The sequence below is a fragment of the Neopsephotus bourkii genome, unplaced genomic scaffold (assembly GCF_033783945.1).
Source record: "Neopsephotus bourkii isolate Nb327-2 ecotype Australia unplaced genomic scaffold, CSIRO-AGI_Nbou_v1 NB_53, whole genome shotgun sequence".
Taxonomy (NCBI): domain Eukaryota; kingdom Metazoa; phylum Chordata; class Aves; order Psittaciformes; family Psittacidae; genus Neopsephotus; species Neopsephotus bourkii.
In genome coordinates this window covers 12766146-12784736 of record NW_026900570.1, presented here as the reverse complement: position 1 = coordinate 12784736, position 18591 = coordinate 12766146, and the positions used below count along the sequence as shown (strand labels likewise).

Here is an 18591-nt window from a genome sequence, read left to right as displayed (position 1 = left end):
CTCAGCACGTTAGCCGGAACACTACTAGATCTGTATGTACCATCTTACCCCATTTTTTAAATTGTATTGTAAAGTAGCAAACAAAAGTAAATGCACATTGTGAAATGTCATACAGTGAAATCTGTAGATCCATATTAAACTGACGCTCACTATCAGCAGTTCCCAGGATCTGGTGATAAAAGGAAGGTAGGAGAAGAATCTTCAAATTTGTCAAATAGCCACAGGCTGAGAAAACAGATAGGTAGGTGTAAGCAAATTCACAAAAGATGAGACTGATATAAACCTCAAATGCTTAGTCCCTTCTAGCAATCTGGATTCTAGTGTATCGCTGACTCACAGCTCAGTAGCGCTCTCTTTCATACTACTATGATTAGTCCCTTGGCTAATGACAAGTAGGAAACTTTCGACAACACATGTACCCTTCTGAGTTTTCTTGCAAGGTTATTTTATTCTTCTCTGTTTAAATATTCTAACCTCTGTTTAGCAAATGAGGAGGGAAAATGATTTAGTATTCATCTCACAGATAAGCTCTGCAATAGGAGTACTTCTTGTTACTGCTGTATTCCTTTAAAGTAACCTTTTTGGTTTATGCCTTACAGCACCCCTGGGGTGTGGCACTGCATGAACATCGCACATGCTATGATCTGTTTTCAGAAACAGCAGTTAAGATGCCAGTTAAACAGAGTCATAGAATTCCTTGGGAAAATTAAAACCCTCCATCTTTTTTTAATTAATTTTGCACCATTTCAGATCTCAATATAAAAAAAAACACATGCTAAATGGTATTATTAGCACCCAAATAAGTAATCAAGGTGATATTTTTTCCAATGCATAAACATATCATGGTACTTTTAAATTCGTCAGATCTTATTTGTGCAACAGGATTTACAAACATTATGTTCTGGGCCTTTCTGATACGTAAGAGCCTATCTCCTTAGTCACTGTAAAACTCTGGGAAGCAGACTTGAAAACACAGACTACAGTCTCTCCTAACGATGACATACAGTATTGCTGCAAATGTTATAATTTAGTAGTAGTTTGCTGTATTTTTGGTGGAATATGAAACAAAATACTGAGACCAAACTTCCGTTTTTTAGACTTTGTAACAAGCCACTGTTTTACAACAAATACTGTATCCAGGGGAACTTAAGAATTGAATTCTTTGAAGAGATGACCTCTTGAAGGCTTTTAATGAAATCACTAGATGCTTTGAATCTGTTCTGAAACTGACCAATTTTAAAAACATCCATGGTCTCAAATGCTAAGATGTTCCAGAAACCTGGATTGCTTGAAAATGACACAGATTTAAACTCACAAATGAAAAAAAAAACCCACAAAAAACCACAAAACAACCCAACAAACAGCCCCCCCATATAAAAAAAAAAAAAAAGGAACTTCAGATCTCTAACACTCCATTTTTCCATAGTAGCTGTACCCTCTGCAACATACTGTAATCTGAAACATTTATTTCAAATTGGAAAACATTTTTCAAAAGAAAACATTACAGCTTGTTAGAAAAATGCAACCCTTGGGGAGACAAATTTCTCCAGAAAGATTAGAAAATACCTCTTGTGGAGTTTGCATTAGATCTGAAGTCCAGAATAACAGGGTACCAACCCATAACACAGCAAAACCATAAAATGTTTTTGGTTAGAGAAAGGAATTCCACAGCTAAAAATCATAAATCAGTATAAAGGAAGGTAATACCTAAGCAGGGAACAGATAAAAATGAAAAGTATTTTGAAAGGCAAGTAATTACATGCTTTAATATGCCCCATAAATGCCTTAAACCAATATTTTGATACTGCTGGCGAGCCGCAGCAGAGTTCAGTACCAGTCTACCTTCATTGCCACATCTGTTCTCATTCTGTCCCCATGGCAAACAGGCTGCTTCCTACTCAGTTCTCCCCCGGCTAAGCTGTTTGGTTCCCCCAAATCTTTTATATGTGAGTCACTGAAACACTTACTCATACTTACAAAAAATCACTAAGAATTCAGATGGTGCTAACATATTTAAGTGGTGTGTAGGTGTGTTATCTGATGCATACAGTTACATAGATCATCCCTCCCTGAGTAAGTTTTACATTACAGATAAACTTGATAAACTGACTGTATGATCAGCTTATTATGACCTTTCCTGAACTATGCCCACAGATTAACACCTACTTGTATTATTAGTAACACTCCAAGCCCCCAGGCAGTGTCCAACAGGAAAATACTGTGTGTTTTAACTAAAACAACTTAAATTAGAAACACCTTCTTTCTCACACTCAAGACAGCCTTGAGCAAGTGATGAATTTAAACTCTGATATCTCACAACTCTGCCATCACATCAAATGGAAGCTGTAGATGCCTAGAAAGGAAAGCATCTGTCTCAAGACCTGAGAAGTTTCATGACACAATTTTAAGGTCACATATTATTACATTTAGTGCAGCATTCTTCATTTTGCCTTAGAACGTCATGAAAAGTAGGTTAGTTCACAAAAAAATAATAAAGATTTGAAATATCCATGCTCCCTCTGATATCTCTGAGCAGCACCTCTCAGATAAAGAAGTGGGGAGTCTGAAGCTTGCACACTTGGTAAACAAGGATCCCTGGACTATAAGCAGACTTCTTTTTCCAGCAAGAGCTGTGCTAACTAAAGAAGTTACTGCCCTGGCAGGGGCTACTGGCAAGCTGAGATGCATGTGTGCATCTGGGTCACTGAGAATGAATACATCAAGCTGGAGTTATTGAAATAGAAAATCTCTCCTAACTGGTCTCATCTGGGCTGAGACAGGTTAGGATATGCTCAGAAGCATCTGAGCTGGCCAGTGTGACTGGCCAGAGGGCACTGCAGTTGCTAAGGAATGAACTGGAGACTGTCATTGTTTCAGCCAGTGCAGATACAATAAGAGACCCAATTCCCAAATATCTGTACCTGATGTTCAGATGAATCTTGCAGGATAGTTTATTCTACAGTTGCCTGAATGGTGCTGTTAATATTTAATAACACCAGCCACAATTTAACCAATGAGACTGCTGTTCTTCTCATTACAGTTTTGTAAATGTCTTTAAAAAAGTCATCATCTAGTTGCAAGAATAAGCTTTTGGGACAACTTCCTCTACTGACACATTTTCAACTATTTCTCTGAAAAGCTTTAGTGTCTCTAAGGCTGACATTTTGCAGTAAGATGCTGCTGCCTGTATAAGTGTTTTTTTGTTTCTTTCATGAAAAATATCCTATTTTTAAAAAAGTCTTAACACTTGGAAAATGAACATTTGCACACAATTGTAGCATCTCCAAACAGTCTGTCCACACAAAATACGATCTGCTTCCAATGCCCTCACCTTTTTAATCATCTCAGGCCTTATTAAGCTTCAGTAAATAACTGACGCATCGGAAATACAGAAACAGCATGAGTGCCTGCTTACGACTTGCAACTATAAAGAACCCTTTACTCATTTTAGCAGGTATGAGCATTTCACGGAGCTTTCACTCAAAAAGGTACTACTATATCAGGATGCAAACGCTATTTCATCCACTCACAGTCATGGAAAAGTACACAGAGATAAAATTCGTTTTGCAATTCGAGTAGTACATTTCTAGTCCCACATCTTTAGCTTGCCCTTAAGATATCTGTTTGGCAGCACTGCCTACAAACACTAGAAGATATTTCTCAGAAGAGCACTAAGGTCACTTTAACGTCTATATCCTTGACACTGGCAGCTTCTGTGACTAACCTATTTTTGTGGCACATTAGCTTCAAAATGTATATCATGCTGCAAAATTCTCTGTACAGATGTTCACTGTCTACAGTGCTAACTACAAACCATGTATCTGAAAAAGCTTAAAGAGCATATTTAAGTTTTGAAACACCTACTACACACACAACCTCTCTCTAAATTAAATAAACAAGCTGTATTTTGCCTACACCAAAGATATTTATTTGCATGTCAAATTGATAATTCGCAGATCATTTGGAGTTTAATCCTGTGAAATTATTGCAGAATTCGGCCTCAAAGTTGATAGGGATTCATTCTACCAGATAGTCTCCAATCTGTAGTTCTTTCATGGCTACTCAGTATCTAGAAGACATGACATGGTCACAGCTGCACTGTGTACATGGAGCAAAATAAAGGGAACTCACAACCTGCCCAAAAGAAAATGTGTGAAGTACAAAAGCAAATGTGGATTCTCTTTCATCTCAGGACATACATTTTTCTCAGGAGATCATAAATTGTGTTTTCAAGACACACAGGCATACAGATAAGCAATCATTGCAGACACTGCTGTAGAGTCTGGGTATAGATATGAATCATTACCTGCAAGCAACACAGTTGTTTCTTTCATGTTGTTAAATGAATAAAATAATTTTGAAGTTACTTGCTTTTTGGGTCAGGGTTAGAACATACTGTTTTCAGATGTAAAGTTCACATTGACCTTAGACATGCAAGCTCCTTAGAGGGAACTTCTACTGAAAAAGAACAGATAATTATGCAAAGCAGGAATGTACATTTTACACTGTTCTCTACCCTGATCACAGTCTGATGTTTCATGCTGTTGTGGTTTGTTTTTTTTTAAGATGTAGGTATTCAGTAATGGTGTATGAGAAATAAAGCTACATGGCAGAAAAATAAATTATTTTACTATATTTACCAACTGGCTTTCAACTTACTCATTATAAAATCCCTCTGTTTCCTTACTCCTACAGTAGAGAGAATTAGCCAAACTGTTTACTGACATGGCTTCATACAGCAAAACCATGCAGATTTCTACTAAACAATGCTTGTTTTGTTACTTGTTTTCAGAATTTTGCAGCACTAATGGTCCTGTTTATGCGAAGATTAATAACTAACAGTTGTAAATATATTTCAAACAACTGGAGGCTGAAGAGGAAACAGATTGTATCAATGGATTTGCTTGTGAACAGACATCAATGCAATCATTGTGCATGGATTACAATTCAGAGGTCACTTTTTTATTAGTTATGTCCTGAAAACCATAAATAATGTACTAATTTTAAAGAATTACATTAATTGACTCAATCCACATAATTCTCCATAGGTTTCCTCCAAGTGACTAGCAATCAACATTCCTTAGAAGTTCATTCATATTTCTTTCAGGATGATTTTCAACAATGCCTTCTTGACATCAGAAAATGAAAAATACACATCTAAAATCCATAATGCAGATACTATGTGGAAAACAGATCAATATTCTGTAATGGTCTGTGATCAAGATGGAATTAACAACTATGATATAATCTTATTACCAGCAATTCATCTACTAACCTCTTTCAGAAGTGCATTGCACAATTTCATAGAATCATAGAATAATTTGAGTTAGAAGGGACCTTTAAAGGTCATCTAGTCTAACCCCCCCCTGCATTGAGCAGAACTACATCAGGTTGCTCAGAGTCCCTTCCAACCTGACCTTGAATGTTTCTAGGGACAGGGCACTACCACCTCTCTGGGCAACCTGTGCCAGTGTTTCACCATCTGCATTGTAAAACATTTCTTCCTTATGTCTATTCTAAATTTCCCTTCTTTCAGTTTAAAACCATTACTCCTTGTCCAATCACTACAAGCCCTGGTAAAAACTCTGTCCCCATCTTATAAGCCCCTTTTAAGTATAGAAAGGCCACAATGAAGTCTCTTTGGAGTCTTATCTTCTCTAGGTTGAACAACCCCAACTGTCTCAGCCTTTCCACAGGAGAGGTATTCCAACCCTCTGATCATTTCTGTGGCCCTCTTCTGGACTGACTGAAACAGGTCCATGTCTTTCTTATGCTGACAACTCCAGAGTTGGATGCCGTACTCCAGGTAGTATCTCCAAGCTACTAAGAATAACAGCATTTATTATAACAGTGTTATTTCAAAATAAAATTTCAGAGGTGACTGGTCTTGTCAATTTAGTCCACACAGGAATAACCCAAGAAATCACAAAAGTCTTGAGCAAAAGTATCAGTCTCACTACTAGTTTAGCTTTCCATGGTTTTCAGTGGTAAAAAAAAAAAAAAAAAGCAGCTATGTCACCAAGATTCACTTGCCTTTCCCCAAAACATTAGGTTCACTAACATACTTATAGTAATTAAGAAAATTAAATAGCCATCTATGGAAAATGATATGGGAATAATAAATGTTTCGCATTAACAGTAGATTCTGCAATGCATGTAGGAAGCACACTGGGGTGTGCTTTCCTTTCCTCCCCCAGCCCCTGCCACCAGTTTCAACAACTCTTAGCATGAGTCTTTCAATTTTTAGTTTCCATTATCTGTCCACTAGAGAAGTTTTAATTCACATTTTTTTTTGTGTGGTTGTGGTTTGTGTTTTTTTTTTTTGTTTTTTGTTTTTTTTCCAACTTAATTTCAAAATTGAACTGTGGTTTAAAGATCATGTTTGTCACACCCATTCAACAGGATTAGGCGATACTGTTGCATCTATTACTAGGGGAGTAGATTTGATGAGCCAGAACATACTCTTCTGTCTCTATTTCAACCTTTACCTTTATCAGCATGTCCTAGACTGTCTCTTCAAAACTGAACAAAGAGAAACTGTAATTATTGCTTGTGAACATTCTTCAGCTATGCTTCTTACGCTACGTTTTTTTTACTAAACCACCACATTCAGCCCTTCTCTTCATGATATCGACGTCCTTTTATCCTTCTGTTCACTCTTTGAGGTTTATCCTCAAACATTCTTTCTTATCTAGTCCTACCCCTTAATTTGTAAACACCCTAGTAAAATATGTTCCTGCTTTCTTTGTTGTACTTCCTTCTGTATTCTTCCTTATTAGTTCTTTAATCTGCTAAAGGTATCAATATCCCAAACATACTAAAGAATTTCTGGATCCCTGTTTCTTACCTCTCCTGTTGGTGTCATATTCTCCTTATATGACATTCCCAAGCCTAACTTCTTCCTCCATCACTTTTCATCCTTGAATTCAACCCAGCATGTTTCTGAAAATAATTTTGAATTCTTCTATCAACCTGAAACTCTCAACTCTTTTCAACATCAGAGCTCTGATGGAGGAGCAATCACTCAAGAAAATTCTGGTATAGTGAAAATTGAATATATTAAATTTTATTAATCCAGTTTTAAACTCAGAACTCTGCAGTCAGTTCCACTGTTGCTAACTGCCAAATTCTATCAGCTCTTATGTCAGTGTTTCCAGAATACATTGTCTTCTACCAAAACCTGACATTCAGATTTCCACACCTGCATCATATTTCATGTGAGTACTATTCTAGTACTTCCGTGTCTACCCACTATACTTACTGCCTCACTACTCTTGAGTTTCAGAAAAGTGTATGTTTTCTATTCTCTGCCTCTTAAAACTGAGAGCTGCTGCTTCTCATTCAAATTTCCATCATTAGACTTTATTTTTGTCTTCATCTATTCCTGACTCTTACCTTTAAGTCTATATGGTACTTCCATATGCTTATTTCTGAAATCACATATTCTGACTCTCATGATGGTGTTTTCTTTTAACTTGCCTGCTGTGCTAGAAGCCTGTAAAATCACCATACAGCCTCTAATCAAATCCCCACCTAAACAGTCTCCTTATTTTGAACTCACATAAATACACAAAATTAAAATGAGAACAAGTGCGTTGTATCACCTGTAAGTTTACAAGAAACAGCATTCTCCAAAAATCCTATTTTATGGAGGAAAACTATCCATCTTTCTTCCAGTCATGATTCTTTCCCATTTCACAGTTATTTTTATTACCATTCTTACTGATTAAGAAGCCTTAAAAACTTGAGTTACAAACTGTTATTGTGTTTCTTTGTAAATTGTCTATTTCTCGATTTACTGATATAAACGTTGTTTACAATTAAGCACACTGAATTTTTTCTCAATCTACACCTGGGCCTGTAAGTTCCTGTTCACATGTGTAAACTTAACTTTCTCTACTGAATCATTTTAGCATTCTAGTGAAAAAAAGGAAAAAAACCCAAACCAAACAAATCCCCCAAAACCCCCAAACCCCCACCCCAATCTAAAGAAATGGAAAAATACAGTTCAGTTTCTAGAGGAATCAAAAATATGCTTTCAGACAGGGCTGCACCTCCAGTTGCAGCTGCAGAAATTCTATTGAAGGTCTAGGAACTAATACTGATATCTGTAGAATATAAACATTATATACAGTACAACCACATTATTTTTAGGCTATGTTTTCCTAAGTTGGATTCCACTTTGTTTCCTCTAAAAGTAATAATCTAATGGTGTTTTCCCATATTACCTGTATACTACATTCAGTAATCTGACATGCCAGTTTAAGATAATGAAACAAGACACCACTTATAAAACACAGGAAAGTGTGACCAGGCTTATGCATGTAAGTCAGACTTCTCAAGCCAGATAAAACCATCCTGACCACAGAAGTACAAGCAACCACTCACCTCATTAATGTCCTAAGAATCTATATGTATTATGTTTTTTTTTTTAATAAATTAATTTTTATGAAGAAGTCTAAAAACCGATTTACATGCCCAACTTTCAGCTACATAATATGAAAGCAGATCTTAACATACTAATTACAGTTCTAAATTCTGGAATATGATGACAGGTTCGAAAAACAAAAAGTCATGTCAGATTTGCCATCTCCTTTTCTGTAGTCACGTCTGTATGCCAGACATCAAAGTACAACATTTTCCACTGATACTTTGCAGTTAAGATATACTTTCACTGATGCCAAGATCTGACTTTGGGTCACAGTTACCACTTATTTTTGCTACACAATTAAACCAAGAAATCCCACTTTCTATTGCAACCTTTAAAAATCAACTAACCTTTCAGGATTGAAGTTGGAATGAAACAATTCGAAAATCCCATGAGTTTGAGCTGAAATTAGTTGTTGGATTTAAACAGCTGGAGGGGGGAAGGGAGACATGTCTGAAGGAAGTATATTGAGAGCAGCAGGACTCCCTTTAGGAGAGAAACAGAGAACAGTTAGTAAAAGTAAGCAGGATAAATAATACGAGAAGAGCAGTCTATTAAATTAAAAAAGGATAAAAGGAGAGAGCAGTAGTAAGTCTTAACAGGAAATGGAACAGAAAAGGCAAAGAGAAGATAAGAAGTGGAACTGGTGATGGTCCAAGACTCCATGTGTAAGTATTACCTATAAGACTGTAGTTATTTGCCTCTAATTAAAGTGTAAAACAGTGTGAAAGGTATGTTATTACAGAATAAAGTGACATGGGGGATTTGAGAGTCTCATATAAGGTTAGGATAGAGTCAGTCAAACTACAACAGCAAGTTCCTCAAGTGTTCTGACCACAACTATGTTGACAAGGGTACTTTCTCTAAAACCTGGATAGGACACAACAATAACTCAAAATACAAAGGATGGCAGGTAGCAGTACTGGTACTTTAGTCAGCATTACGTTTATGCATATCTCATGGAACAAATCTGCCAGTATCAATGTCATTTCAAATTTATATTGACTGCTTCATTTAGCTTCTCAAGACCAGGCAGGTGTCAAGCACTGTTCCAAGCACTCCATCAAGCACAGTTTCAGGCTCTAAACACATGAGACCTGTTTGGAAGCACTTATAAGAAAAAAATTATTTATTTTCTAAAAACTAGATGCAAGCACTAGTTCTAGGGAAGGTGCCACCTTCCTACTAAAACATGAGGCTAAGATCCAAAATATGCACAGCCACTAGAAGCTATCTAGGACTTAGTCTTGATAGTGATACCTAGGACTTAGTCTTGATAATGATATCCTTGCAAAACAAAATTTGTATTGCAGTTTCAGCTTGATAATAGCATGCTTTTATTTGATTTCCTAAGCAATGATGTGAAAGTTTCCAAACTTTTATGGTACACATCTCCTGCCACTCACTGGTTATGGGATAGTATGCATAATAAGAGTTGACCTGTCACGAAGAAAAGAAATTTTAGAACCAGGTTATCTTCGTACTGGGTAAGAGATATCACAATAGGAAAAGCACGTGTATTACCTATATGCCAAATACAATATAAAAAAACATTTAAGTAATTCCAATATTCATCAGTCAGTATTACTGAAATGCTGTCATTGTTACACAAAAAAAAAAAAAAAAAGAAAAAGAAGATTGTATGATTTCCATGTGCTTTTATGTGAGACATCGTTTTTTATTTTATTTATTAGTTCTGTAATACTGCCAAATAGCTAGAAATTGTATAATATTAGTATTGCACATGTCCTTCCTAGACCTGACTAATTCTTGAAAGAGAGGCCCCAGTTCCAAATCCTAACCAAATGGCTACAATAGTTTCTCATCCACTTTTCTTCCATGATAGAAAAAGATCAGACGGATTTGTGAAAGTTAGGAAAAGTTTATGGTTACTGGGGTCAGAGCAAAATGCCAACCAACTAACCATATAAACAAACAAACTCTGCGGAAAGGACATAGAGTTATTGTGAGAACAACTGGACTCAGCAAGTTCATTGTGCACAGAGAGAAACTGTATTATCACTCCATTTGTTCAGTGTACTTCCTCAGATATTTCTAGGACAACTTCTAGAAATGTGCCCTCACTATGCTACAAGGTAGACTATAAATGTAGAGCTTGCGCAAATAGAAATTGTAATCACACATTCTAAAGAAAGGCCAGTAATCACACTACCATTGCCTCACTGAAACAAATGAATCATTATTGCATAATTTCCTCTCAAGATAACAGGAAGTCTTGATCCTTACTTCAACGCTGGATTTGGTTCAATGGCTTATTTAATTTTCTTATAAAACATTATCATCATCTGGTGGTGTATTTTGCTACTATATAAACTGCATGGTATGAAGATGAAAGCATTTCATTTAGTTAGCATTAAACATTTAGAATAAGACACAGATTTATTACCTTGCAGTTATGCCAAACTATGTGGGGGTGAAGATGGAAAATGAAGTAACATCAAATTAACTTGACAGAACGGTTGAGGATTTTGAGAACAAACAACATGCCAACATTTTACATGATGGGATTCTGACTTTTCTGTCTGAAAGTGAAGACAGACTAAATAAAAAGATACAGCTTGAGGATGCTTCATATCCTTATTCATACCATCCATAAAGCATAAAGGGACATGTCAAATATTTTGAAAGAAAACGTTGCAGGTTTTTCAAACAAAAATATTTTTCACATTTTTCTATAATTTGGGGGAGGAAATAGGTTTTCCATTTACAAAAGTCTACTATTTATTATGAACATACAACCAGAATCTACATAAAGCCACATAAATGAGTTGTTGACTTACGTGGTAACTTTTCAGTCTAACAAAATCGACTTTCATAGAGATGAACCTTTCTGAATTTCTGCTGAGATTTTTAATGTGCTCCACAAGGTCAGCACAGAACTTGTAGCCACCTTTGAGGACACAGAGAACCACAATATCATTGTCTCCAATGTCTTGCATAATATCTTTGGCCAATCGTTCTGTCCTGGGGCAAAAAAATTAAGGATAACATTAGATGCAGATTCTCTAAGCTCATGGTATGCTTTCCATGTGGTTACAAAGAAACACTATGTATGTGGCTTGAATGACAGTATGTTTAAGTGTCTTGGCTTGGTCTGGATCGAGTTCACAGTAGGCAGAGAGTGATGGATGCAAAATGCAAAGCATGTGAATCAAACTGGTTAAACTTAAATTTCATAAAAAGTGTACATTATCACTATGTCACACAGCAAATGAGAAAAGTGAAAACAGCTTAAGTGACTTGTCTGAGGTCAGGCACACAAGAATAATCAAGGCTATGCCCCAGAGAACCCGGAACTGCAGGGTTCCCATATCTGTCTTCTCGTTGACAATTCTGCATTTCAAACACATCATGACAGATGACAGAACCCAAAAGATACACATTCTGTAATATATACCACATCTTTCAGGATTCCATTTTTTTGTTTTACTTTTTCTCTAGCCACTTGACACTACATAAATACATTGAGCTTCAGTAAAATCTACATGTGTGTATTTACCAGAGAAGAATGAGCTCTAAATTGAATATACTAGTTATGAACAAAAGCTGTCACTTCATTATCACATTTTTGTACTTGTAATGCTCAAGTAAATTCCATACAGCAGTAATTAGCATTTTTTAGATTTAAAAAATATAAGCTATCATTAGATCATCTTGTTTGACCTCTTATACGTAATTCCTTTTACTCATATAAGAATGAAGATTAATAAATGACTTTCACTTCCTTTACTGAAGATTAGTAAACCAGTCTTTTATCATCTCTTATCAAGTCTGAAAATAACAGGGGAAACCTCCCATAAAAAAGAAACATTTCTCTAGTGATTTTTTTATATATATACTCTTCGTCAGATTGTCTGATGAGTTGAAATTTCCAAAACTGCCAAAGACCGTTTCACATTTTAAGAGTATGAACTCCAGTGTAGACAAAAATGTACTAATTTCAATTTCTAAATAAAAGACATACCATTTTTTAAACTTATATTTAATTGCTACCAATCTAGAGAATTTTCTCAAGTGCTGAACCTTGTTCCTACATGAAAATTTTGCATGATCACAATATATTCAGTTCTTTGTCCTTTTCCATTAGAACAGTATCAGTCTGTTCTTCTGGAGTAAGAAAAAACAGTGGCCTTCATTCTGCTGGAGTACAAAAACACCACTGGAGAGTTGCTTACTTCAAACAAATTTATATTGAACCCTATGAGAACTTCAGTTGTAACATATTTATTTTAAAAGGAGGAATTAAGAGTCAGTTGACTCTAACCAAAAGAGATGAAAAATTCAGCACAATGGTTACTGAAAATGCAATGAAAGAAAGCTTGTGTTTTAAAAATAAAGCAGCCCTAACTCTTCCTTATGATGGATGTCTACAACCTTCTTTCAGGGAGTTCCAATGAATTCAGTACTTGCAACTGGCTGTTTAAATGTGGTAGACAGAAAGCTGCATGCTGAAAATGTCCCAGGAAATTTCATTCAGACATTCCCAATAAATACACTGTTGAAAATTACCATTTCTATTTTGCAACTTTTTCATAAGATTTTTAACAACACATCATAAACTGTTAGAGAGCATGAACACTGAGCTGGACTAGCACAAATACCAAAGCACCACCAGATGCCTACATGGGAGAGAACATGGAACAAGGTAAGGAATGAGGGCTGGTCAAGCCTTCCCACTGCTACCTTCCAGACCTAGCACCTGGACCCAAATAGTCCCTGACACACTTTTTGGTTGTGTTGAATGGCAGAAGTCAATAGTGCGGTTAATCGGCGTTAATGAGTTGTACTAGGGAGTTGCCAAAGTTGTACATAACTCAATGTTGGGTTTTCTCCTTTTCATATTAAAAACACAGGATGGTTAGAGTGCAAGTGAGACTTTCAAGTGTAACTATATTCAAAGCTTTGTACTTGCTCTTTCACCTTGAGTTCAGCTCCCTTGTAGTTTACATTCCAATGACAATTTCACTGTATGATCACTCGCCTTTTTGTGGCACTTGTCTGATTTAATACCCAAATCAGATATTCCGTGAAAGAAATTAGACAGGGAGTTGTAAAAGCAATAAATTACAAGTCTGGTATTTCCTAATCTTCAAGTATTTTTTTGTTTTGAAAAATGAAATAAAGTATTTTTATAATTGCTAATACAATATTTCAGGATAAATATCATATACACAGTCTGTGGATGAGGTGCTTTATAAAATAGTGTAATACTACTGATCAAAGAATTTATTTAGTAACATTCAACCAACACATACCTGTCAACAATAATGCCATGTGGTATGAGCACATATTCCAGATCTCCATAGTAGTGCTGAGGATAAGTGAACAAATCCAGACTGTATCCAGGCCAATTGTCTGAAATCTGAAATATCAAACAATGCTGTTAAGAATACTTCATGGTGTTTGACAATATGTAACTGATATAAAATCAGTGTTCTAGTACACTCTTTTGGCTGTTCTAGTACAGTTTATTGGCTGAATTAATCATATGACACACTCTCTTCCACTCATAATTTACTGTTTCACTTTTCCTGTTAATTATTTTGCTTCTCAGTATACCTCAGAAATCAAATGCTACAGTTTTTTTCCCCCACAGAATGTGGGAAATTTCACCTGAAATTACAAACAACTAGACAGAATAAGTATTTAGTACTAAACTAGGGGCAAGACTAAGTCTCTTACTAATTTAAAGTTTGAAAGGCAAATGTAAGATTACTAGTAAGAAGGGGTTCTCCAATGTGAGATTCAGACAGGGGGATTAAAAGTTGTAAAATCTTACTTTAAAATCACACATTTCTGGTTTAGAGGTACTTTAAAGTTGTACATAAACAAATAAATATTCTACAGATGAAACAGCATGTAGGACAGGGAGAATAAATTATGTGGTTCATGGAAGGTATCTGTACAAATCAGTGGAAGATTGTACTTCTTGCCAAAGATGAGGTTCTTAATTTACATAAGTCATCAGAGATGAGTGATTACAAAATGTCTACCTCTCAACTTATGATTAGCCACCCTATAAACCCATACATTTACAGAAAAAAAAATATTTTACAGATTTAATATACTTTAGTTCTGTAAGTATTAGGATATAACAATTAGGAGATCCCAGAGCACTGAGTGGCAATAGGGATTAAGTAGGTCAAAAATAAGCCGACAGGTAAAGGCTTCAGAAGGCTATGAAGATGCAAACTCATCAGCACAAGAACTAAACAAACTGCAAACCAACAATTTTCAGAATTCCTTATGAAAGATGAGACCTGCAGGCTCACAAGGTATCTTGGAATCTTTACAAAGCTTTGCTTCGATATCGGTTCGCAACAAAAAGCAACACCTAATAGGTTTTTTTACAGTCACGTTCCTCAAGTTACATCTTCTTTCTAAAGCTTGCCCACATGAACCTTGAGTAGAGGGATAAATGGTGAGAAACTTGTCTTTGTAAAGTGCACATCTTAATGGCATGTCTGCTAAATATAACCTTTAAAGGCCCATCATTGAAACTAAACCGTTTGCAATTTCATGTGGTAGCGCAATAAATCGTGTCTCAAAAAAACTCAAAGCTAACGCAAGGTATTCAATGTTCAGCTGTTTCTCCACATCTAGTCTTCATGAACTTCGGCATAGCCCTGCCTCATGGTGTACAGAAACACTGTTCTACCTCATGCATTTTTGCTTGCTTGGGTTTTTTTTTGCATATTCACCGACATCTACAGATGCCTCAGCTGCTGTGTTTTCTTAACTCTGCCCAACTGCTTCTTTATCCCAAAAAGAGGTTTTTGTTGGTAACTACCACTGAACACTCCCCCATGAAAAGCATGGCTCAGAGATCACTGGACTTACACAAGCCTTGAAACTAGAAAAAAGAAAAAAGTTACTTAGTTATGTTCTTCATTTCCACAGAAACATGAGATTATAAATATCCTCCTTGGCAAGGTTTTTAATTAAGAGGCAAATCTTGCTCCAGAAACCCACCTGCACAAAGCCTGAGAAGCCTATTTTCCCATCTTCATTTTCAGCGTATAAGGGTGGCTGAAACTTTTTAAACATTTTGTAGCAATGAGCTGCCTGGCAGGGTTTTGTCCAAAAGTATCTTAACATAAAAGGAAACAATTTCAGATAGTGTTTTAAATTGCCTAAGGACTGTAAACACTCACTAAGAACCCTTGTCAATACTGCTACTAATGCATCCTGGTCCAATTCCATGTGTTTAGTGTGATGCAGAAGATTAAACTAGATGGAAACTTCAGAACTCATCCAAACCAACACGTTTCACTTAGGTTACAGTAAGTCCTTTAGGAAACAGGATCAGGATGAAATTTTGATTCTCCTATCTATCCTATCTGAATAAAAGAACATAAACTGCATCTCTTTGCAATAATACAGAGGTTCTCAGCTACAAGTGCTAACTGGCATTTGACCAATAAGATTAAATTCACATATACTTTCTAATTAATTATTTTTCTAATACGATAAGCCTATTTCATATTCTTCTTTCTTTTAAGGCACTTCCCAACATTAAGGAGAAATTGTCATCTACCCTAAAGCTATTCACACTGTTACGCAATGGGACAATTTTCATGTAACTCTACATTTTTATGAGTATTCTGCTTGTGAATTAAAAAAAAGTGTGATTATCCTCAGTTTAATAGCCTGGTATCCAAAAATAGCCAACTCAAATTAAATTTTAAATTCAACTTTTTTTTTACTTCTGGCTTTAGCCCTTGAAAATCTGAAGGAAATATTTGTGATTGTTTCAATATAAAGACAGCATTCAACTGGATAAATAAATATACACACTGAATATATCGGTACACAGATGTGTAAAAAACAACCCCACAGTGAAAGAAAGGTCTGTTTTTAAAGTTCAGGCTTGGTATGTTCAAGCAGCCCAGCAGAAATTCTCCATCAGGTCTTTCAGAAGTTGATGTGAGCATAGACAAAAAGGTATACAAATACATGTCAATACCCAAAAGCACTCCTTTGAGGCATTAAGGGAGAGGCTGGAGACACTCAACACCTGTGGAAGAACATTGCTAGTTTTTTTGTGAGGTCTCAGCACAGTACTCACTTCAAAGCAACAAGGATCTAGATTCTGCTTTGGTATTAAACAAAGGAGCAAGCATCTAGCGAAGTCTAGCTTTGTAAACTTAAATCATGCTGCAAAAGCCTTACTTTTGATTGGGGGAGAGAGGGGTTGAGGATCACATGCACACATTTATGCATAGTAAGCAGAAGAAATCAGTACAGCAGAACATAGTTATGAGAATTCACAGCCTCCTTTGCAATATCCTCACATTGCTTTGGTGCTAAACACAGACACCCACTTAAAAAGATGTCATTCATTACACAGGTGCCAGGAGAGGTGGTTGGTGCACAGTGGTTTCAGTCAGAGCTCCAACACACAGCAACAGGTTTCTTTGGCAGGGGATGGAGTGAAGGCTGGTATAGACAGGACGCAACACTGCCTACATAGAACCTCCAGCTCTGCTCCATGATCTGGGTAGCAGTTCTATAACTCGGTTAAAATCCCAATGCCATAATAAAATACAAACATTCCTAAGGTGGTGACAGTGATGGAGTTTGCTTCACAGGAGAATCTGTTTTGTCCCTCAGAATAAGGAGCATATTTATTCATTTTATAGAATCATAGAGTGGTTTGGGTTGGAAAGGACCTTAAATATAATGTAGTTCCAACCCTCCTGCCATGGGAAAGGGCACCTTCCACTAGACCAGGTTGCTCAAAGCCTCGTCCAACCTGGCACTGAACACTGTCAGGGATAAGGCAGCCACAGCTTCTGGGCAGCCTGCGCCAGTGCCTCACTACTCCCATAGCAAAGAATTTCTTCCTCACATCTAACCTAAAGATACCCTCTTTCAGCTTAAAGCCATTCCCCCTTGTTCTGTCTCTACATAATTTTTGCACAATTTATTTAGCCCCACTGGTACTCAAAGTGCACTGCCAAACTCCGGGCTTCTTCCCACCACAGAAGCACAAGGGGCAGCCGGACAGCGTGCTTTTACAGCGCTCATGGGGCCCCGAAGGCCTATAAGCGTTTTGGTCAGCGCCATCCCTGGGCATCCTGACCTCAGTTACTCAAGCAGCCCGGTGAAGCTCACAGCCACCTTCGCCACCGCCCGGGGTAATTCAGGGATGTGTTTTCATGGTGGAAACCAGGAGCGCGGTGAAGCCTGGGGAGCCGGCCAGCCTGCCCACTCGTAGTCCGGGGAGCCGGGCTGGACCGGGTATCGTCCCCATCTGGCAGACCCGCAGGGCTGGGGACAGCGGGCTGCGCCGTGAGGCAGCGCAGTGAGGGGCCGCGGCCCGAGTGCCGTTGAGGGAGCCCGGAGCAGGCTCCGTGAGGGTACAGGCGGGGCTGGGGGCGGCCTCGGGTGGGAGCCAAGCAAGGCAAGGCAAGGAGTGGAGGGGGTCCGGGGCCCGGCAGGGAAGGGAAGGTCCGGGCCCGCGCGGGGGGTCAAGCACAAAGCGCCGGGGGGAGCGACAGCCGTGGGGTACGGCTCTGAGGGACGCGCATGGCGGCGGAGGGCGGGAAGGAACGGCGGGGAAGGGGGGAGATGGTCAGGGAGAGGATCGCGCACTGTAGAGGACAAGCGGCCGGGGCGGGCCGGGCGACGCTTCGCATTTACCACAACGCCGCGGCCTCCGCCGCTCCGCGCCGCCTCGCCGCTCCCGCCTTCCCCGGCCATCTTCCTGCGCCCTGCCGAGGGGCTGCGGCGGGGCGGGGCCGGCGGGGAGAGCGGCTGGGGCTAGGGCCGGGCCGCGGCACAAAGAGGTGTCGGGGATGCTGGCACCCGCCGCTCTGGGGGTACCAGATGGAGCTGGCCCTGGGCGAGAGGGGCTGTAGCTTTGTGTATGGGGCCAGGTCTCTGGGGAGCGGAGCCTGCGGTGTGCCCGCCGGCAGCCGGGGTTCGCCAGGCAGGCTCTCGGTAGCTTTCCTTAAGCCGTGACAGGATAGGCTGGATCGGTAAAGGTCTCTAAAGAGGAGAGGAGACACGGGCTGTAACTTGTAAACTGAGGTGTACGTGGAGTCATGGGATGGGTGTTGAGGTAGCACCGCACAGGGCACGGGTAGCCTTGGTGAGGTGGGTACAAGGTGGAAGAAGCTACCGCCTTGGAGAAGTGA

General features: G+C 38.4%; 1 protein-coding gene across 3 annotated transcripts in view; it reads right to left on the bottom strand.

Moving 5' to 3' along the window:
* Positions 1-18212, bottom strand: part of PRTFDC1 (phosphoribosyl transferase domain containing 1) — a 43648-nt gene extending 25436 nt beyond the window's left edge. For all 3 annotated transcript variants that reach the window (XM_061351440.1, XM_061351446.1, XM_061351454.1), the window contains exons 1-3: positions 18095-18212; positions 13705-13811; positions 11230-11413 (exon numbers count right to left, since the gene is read on the bottom strand). In XM_061351440.1, coding sequence (XP_061207424.1) covers positions 11230-11413; positions 13705-13811; positions 18095-18154 — 351 coding nt within the window. In that variant the 5' untranslated portion in view covers positions 18155-18212. The remainder of the gene's footprint in view (positions 1-11229; positions 11414-13704; positions 13812-18094) is intronic.
* Positions 18213-18591: the final 379 nt, after the last annotated feature.